Source organism: Chrysochloris asiatica, unplaced genomic scaffold, assembly GCF_000296735.1.
Source record: "Chrysochloris asiatica unplaced genomic scaffold, ChrAsi1.0 scaffold00012, whole genome shotgun sequence".
In the NCBI taxonomy this organism is placed as follows: domain Eukaryota; kingdom Metazoa; phylum Chordata; class Mammalia; order Afrosoricida; family Chrysochloridae; genus Chrysochloris; species Chrysochloris asiatica.
The window spans coordinates 3,944,233-3,951,054 of NW_006408530.1; the positions used below are offsets into that span (position 1 = coordinate 3,944,233).

At 36.3% G+C, this 6,822-nt stretch overlaps 1 protein-coding gene across 1 annotated transcript in view; it reads right to left on the minus strand.

Moving 5' to 3' along the window:
• GALNT13 (UDP-N-acetyl-alpha-D-galactosamine:polypeptide N-acetylgalactosaminyltransferase 13 (GalNAc-T13)) overlaps positions 1 to 6,822 on the minus strand; it is a 917,208-nt gene that overhangs the window by 366,639 nt on the left and 543,747 nt on the right. The window contains exon 7 of the mRNA XM_006834533.1: positions 2,816 to 2,986. Within this exon, the coding sequence (XP_006834596.1) occupies positions 2,816 to 2,986 (171 nt within the window). The remainder of the gene's footprint in view (positions 1 to 2,815; positions 2,987 to 6,822) is intronic.

Sequence of the window (6,822 nt, forward strand, 5' to 3'; positions counted from 1 at the left end):
TGGCTGATTCATTGGAAGAGATCCATATTTGTGCCCATTCCAAAGAGAGGTGACCCAATGGAATGTGGAAATCATCAGACAATCTCTTTGATATCCCATGCGAGTAAAGTTTTACTAAAGGTAATACAGAAACGACTACAATCATACATTGACAGAGAAATTCCAGAGGTTCAAGCTGGATTCAGAAGAGGACATGGAACGAGGGATATCATTGCTCATGTTCAATGTATCTTGGCTGAAAGCAGAGAATATCAGAAAGATGTTTACCTGTACTTTATTGACTATGCAAAGGCTTTCAATTGTGTGGATCATGACAACTCTGGACATCATTGTGAAGTATGACTATTCCGGAACACTTATTTGTGCTCATGAGGAATCTGTACATGGACCAAGAGGCAGTTGTTTGAACAGAGCATAGGAACACTGAATGGTTTATAATCAAGAAAGGTGAGCGACAGGGTTGTATTCTTTCACCATACTTATTCAACCTGTATTCAATCATCTGAGAAGCTGGGTTATATGAAGAAAAATGTAACATCATGATTGAGGAAGACTCATTAACAACCTACGATATGCAGATGATACAACCCTGCTTGCTGAAAGTGAAGAGAACTTAAAACATTTACTGATGAAGATCAAAGAGCAGAGCCTTCGGTATGGATTACACCTCAATGTAAAGAAAACAAAAAATCCTCACCACTAGACCAATAAGCAACATTCTTATCAATGGAGAAAATATTGAAGTTGTCAGATTTAATTCTTCTTGGATCAACTATCAACACTCACAGGAGCAGCAGTCAAGAAATCACCTGATGAAATGCATTAGGCAAATCTGCTGTACAAGACTTTTCTGAAGTGTTGAAGAGCAAAGATGTCATCTTGAGGACTAAAGTGCACCTTACCCCAGCCATGGTATTTTCAATAATGTCATATGCATGTGAAAGCTAGACAGTAAATAAGGAAGACCGTAGAAGAATTCACACATTTGAGTGATGGTGTTGGAGGAGAATATTGAAAGTGCCATGGCTGCCAAAAGAATAAACAGATCCGTGTTGGAAGAAGTGCAGCCAGGGTGCTCCTTGGAGGCCAAGATGGCCAAACTTCATCTCTCATACTTCGAACATATTGTCAGGAGGGAGCAGTCGCTGGAGAAGGATATCATTTTTGGTTAGGTGGAGGGTCAGAGAAAAAGAAGAAGACCCCCAACAAGATGGATTGGCCAGGTGGCAGCATCAACGGACTCAAGCGTGGCAAAAGTAGTGAGGTTAGTTCAGGATCAGGCAGTGTTTCATTCTGTTGTGTATAGGGTCATTATGAGTTGGTACTGACTTGATGGCACCTAACAACAACAAGTAAATAGTGATAATGTGACCCACTGCATTTCCTCAGATTATTAGTGCAAGGATCAAGAATCTTGATCAATGTAGATTATAGGGAAATTACAGTATTACTGGATAAATTTAACTTTAAATATTGACAAATTAATTGTCTGTGTCTTTATATAATTTTCAGGGGCAACATATATTTTTTTTCACTGCCAGAATAACCTTTCCTTTAGAGCATTAATGACCCTCAATATTTATTTGTTTAATAGCAAACAACTAGGTTTGTTCTCTTGCATTAGCCAATTTATAAAATTGGTTGTTGTTGTTGTCAAGGGCCATTGAATAAGTCCCAACTCATAGGGATCCTGTGTAGGGTTTCAGAGGCATTGCTGGTGGGTTTGAACTGACATAAAAAATCCATTATTTTATTAAATGGTCTTGACATTGAATAAGCCATCTTGTCAGTAGGTTATGGGACAGTCTTGTTTAGATAATCATATATGTCATGTATCAGGGCAATTTTTGTTCCAAATAAATGGTGATTTAATATGTTAAGCTTTAAAGAGCTAAACTACTGAATTATCATCCAAAATATTGTTCAGGAAATCATTAATCATTTTAAATAAGAGATAAACAATAACATTTTATGGTAGAGAGGCAGTGATTTTGTGTTAATTAACTAGACAACCAAATAGAATACTATTCCTTATTTTGTATTAAGGACAAATGTATTTTACCAATAAATATTGCAAATTAAGTAGCTGTGTTAAGTTATTTGGAATAAACAATAAATCATTGACAATCATTCATATATCAAAATTTTCCAAATGAATTTTTCTTTTATACTTGCCAGGAACTGAATTCTTTTAAGTTTAGTCAATTTAAGATGTTTACCAAACCATTCTGATCATTAAATTTTTGAGAACATTTCCATTATAAAGCACATACTTTTAGGAATGATATGGGGATTTCAAAAATTTGTGGAGAACTGAATGATAAGATAATGATGTTTTTCCACAAACTCTTCCTCATATTTATATGAAATGTGAGGCTCCCAAATTCCTACCAAATATTAAGCTTAGAATAAATACATTTGAATATGAGAATACACAAAGTTTCAAAAGAAGTTTGGCAGTTTGTCCAATATTTTTGTTCACCTATTAAAATTTAATCCAGATGTAATGTTGCCATTGATTTCTACATAATCATGTAGTATTTACATTTATACTGTTTATTATCTTTAAATACTTTTAAAAAAAGTGTTTGGAATAAAATCATACATTTAACTATAAGACATGAAAAAATTAAACAATGAAAACGTTTTCAAGACTAATTCAATTTTAAATATTCCCAGGGAATATTATTTATATACTTATACATGAAGAATAAATATATGAATTAAAAATATTTTAAACATGAAAACAAAGGCATAATACTTCCTTAATTATATAGGAATGCACATACTGTTGCTTAAGATATGATCCACATACCTGACAGGCAATGTTCTGTCTCCTTTCCTCCTATCCATTTCTCTTTGGGGAACAGGATACCAGCGGAAATTCAGTTTCCAGTTAAAACCCCCATAAGTCATGTCTGACCCAGCCATGTATTCAAAGGTATCATCACTAATCACATCGATGATAGGACATACAACTGTTTTCCTACAGAAAAATTAAAACCAGCTTACATATAAATGATGAATTATACATTAGCTTCTTTAAAATACAGTTGAGATGTTGAAATTTAATTACTTTGTGATTTTACTGACTTATTTTCATTTTGTTGTTTTTCTCTATGGAATTATTTCCTTTGCCTACAACTTCCTTACAATCTACTTTATACTATCATATGTAATCTAATCAAAGGCACTAATTGACTTTCAAGCTGATTTCCAAATGTGTTCTAAGTACGAACTCAGCAGGATGAGCATGGTCTGTTTTTCATAAAACCTCCATCCACAGCATGATTAGTAGAGTTGCTTTGAGATTATGCATCATTTTAGGTATAACCCACTGAAAATCAATATCATGCAGGGAGGAGAGAATGGTTGATGGCAAATTAGATCCAGTAGTTTGCATAGCAAATTGAGTAAGATAGTTTAAAGAGATAGTTCTAAAAATATCTTCATAAAGAAAAATCAAAGAAACAAGCAACGCCAGCAATAAAATCATGACTTATCAGTATGAATCACATCTTTCCAATGAATGATATGGATTATATCTCAACATAAACAAAAAACCAAAAATCCTTACAACTGGACCAATAAGTAACAACATGATAAGCACACAAAATATGGAAGTTTCCAAGGATTTCATTTTGGTTGGACCCATAATCAACACTTATGGAAGCATCAGTCAAGTAATCAAATGGCATATTATATTGGGGAAATCTGCTGCAAAACATCTCTTTGAAATGTTAAAGAGCAAAGATGTCATTCTGAGGACTAAGGTTCTCCTGACCAAAGCAGGTGAAAACAGGGCAATTAATAAGGAAAACCAAACTATCCCTGATGCTTTTCAATTATGGTTTTGGTGAAAAAAAAAAAAAACTAAATATTTTATGAACTGATAGAAGAACAAACAAATCTGTCTTTGGATAAATATAGTCAGACTTCTCTTTAAAGTAAGGATGATAAGACTACCTCACATACTTTGGACATTTTATAAGGAGGGATTAGTCTTTGGAGAAGGACATCATGCTTTGTAAAATAGAAGGTTGTTGAAAACAAGGAAGATAATCGATGAAATGAATTGAGAAACTGCAACAATGGGCTCAGACATGGTAATGATTCTGAGGCTGGTGCAGGACTGGACAGTGTTTTGTTCTATTGGACATAAGGTTGCTATGAGTTAGAACCAACTGCACGGTATATACTAGCAACAAATCGATGAAATTTTGGGTAGTAACAATTCTTAAATGACTCTGGAGCTAAGCGAGAGTCTAGATGATGCTATAAAATGAGGAAAGGTAAGTAACTTCATAGATGTTTAATCTCAAGACCCAATTTTCTAAAAGTAAGTAGTCATGATAGTGGCTTTTTTGTGTGAGACAACTTCACTTGACAGATCATTAGATACTTTTAAAATCCATGTTGTTTGGCTACCCAAAATGAGGGGTTTACAAAGGCAAGAAGTGACAGGCTTACAAGCTTTCAAGAGGGCGCCTAGATCCAGAGAGTGTGGAGGAAGGTAGAATCTCCACTGAGTAGTATCCAATCTGTCTGGGCTGGGCAGGGCTGATGAAAGGAGATGCAGATAGGTCTCTTGTGATACAATAGTGACTAATTATTATCAGGATTGACTGTGAGGGTTGGAAATGTAAAGGTAGACATTTTGGAATAAAAGGAGGGGAGTGATTAACTTTGCAGTCTAGGAGTGGAGGTCCCTGGGACCATCAAGGCAGAAGAGCAGAGAGCAGGACCCTACCCAGAGAAGCAGTGACACCACAGAGGGAGGCAGAGATGATGACATTGAGAGTTGGAGCAGTTGCGGACTCTAGACCCAGAGAGGGAGAAGGGCTGTGTGCTGACAACCCGGGGGCAGGCTTGTGGGTATACCCTTTGGTTGGTGGATGATGCATGGAAGGGACTGTAACCATGGCAATGAAATAATATACGATAGGATGAATGTAAAGCTAATATTCTCCCATGTAAACTATCACATAAGTCACAATAAAACATAAAAACAAACAAACAAACAAACAAGAAATCCATGTTGTGCCTTCTGTTCTTTATGTATATTCAGATTTATCTGTTTTTATGCCACCTGGTGTTGTGTTGAGGTGCAAAGTCAGTTTGAACTGCAAGGTCAGTGATACAAGCTCACCAACTACTCCTCGGAAACCCTATGCAGGGTCACTATAGGTTGGAACCGAGTCTACAGCACTTAACAACAACAACAACAACATGGCATCAAAACACATGTTTTCCTCATGAGTAAATTTTCAGATTTACCCATGATTATATACTGAAGTTGTAAGACCAGAACTTAGCTTTTCATATTTGGTAGAAGGCACAACTACAATTCTTTAAAAAGCAGCCACAACCATGAAAAGCCAACAAATATTCTTGTTTTGTAGTATCGGTATCATCAAAGCTTATTTTTCATTGGATTTGGGCTGTGAACCACAATGTCGACTGTTCAAACCTACCAGCTGTTCCTAAGAAACCCTATGCATGGTCACTATGAATCAGAACTGACTCGATGACACTTAACAACAGCAACAGTCTTCTATACAATTGGTATGAAATTCTTTGAGATCAATAAGATTCATCTTGCTTTTGAAAAGTTTCTTGGAAAGTAATTCTATTTACAATATCATTATTGTTAAGTGCCGTCGATTCGGTTCCGACCCATAGCGACCCTGAACAGGGTTTCCAAGGCTGTAAATCTTTATGGGAGCAGAAAGCCTCATCTTTCTCCTGCGAAGAAGCTGGTAGCTTTGAACTGCTGACCTTGTGGTTCACAGCCCGATTCGTAACCACTACGCTACCAGAGCTCCTTATTTACAATATAATCATTGTCTTTTAAAAATTTTAGTTAGCTTTAATAATTTGTATGGAGAATAAATTATTAGATACAATAACTCTGAAACGGGCTTCAGCATCTATTTATGGGGAAGATGGTTAATGTTCTCAACTGGTAACCAAAGGCTTGGAGGTTTGAGCCTACTGAGTTTACCCAGAGACGCCTTGGGAGTAAGACTTGGCAATCTATTTAAACAAAAAACAAATAACAACAACAAAAATCACTGAAAACCCTATATACTTATGCTCATCAAAAGAATTTTCCAGATAATAAAAAGAGAATGCAAAGAATTGGAAAAAATGCTTGGCAACAACATATCTGACTAGATCTAATCTTCAAAAGTTACAGAAAACACCATCTCAACAATGAAGAAAATCAAGTTAAAAACTGGCAAAGGACATGAACAGGCATTTTATAAAAGTACCTATTCAGGCAGCCAACAACTACATAAATAGGTGATTGTTAGCTATAGTTGCTGTTGTTGTTAAGTGCCTTGGAGTCAGCTCTGACTCATAGTGACCCTGAGTTTTTGAGGCTTATTAAATCTTCTAGGGAGCAGAAAGCCTCACGTTTATACATAGAGCAGCTCAACTGGAATCTGTCCAGTAGACATTTTGGTTAGCAGTCCAGTACTTATTATATGTTGTTGCTGTTAAGTGCCATTGATTTGGCTCTAACCCACAGTGACCCTGAATAGGGTTACCAAGGAGTAGCTGGTGAGCTTGAACTGCTGACCTTGCAGTTCAAAAGGCTTTGAAGTCTGGCGCATTAACCCACAGTGCCACACCAGGACTCCTTATCATATGGAGTGATGAAAATCGAAATTACAATGAGATACCGTCTCAGCCCAGCAATAATGTTGGTTAGGTGCCATGGATTTTGGTTATGACACAGAGCAACCCTATGCACAGCAGAATGAAGTGCTGACTGGTCCTATACAACTCTCACAGTTGTTATGCTTGAGCCTACTG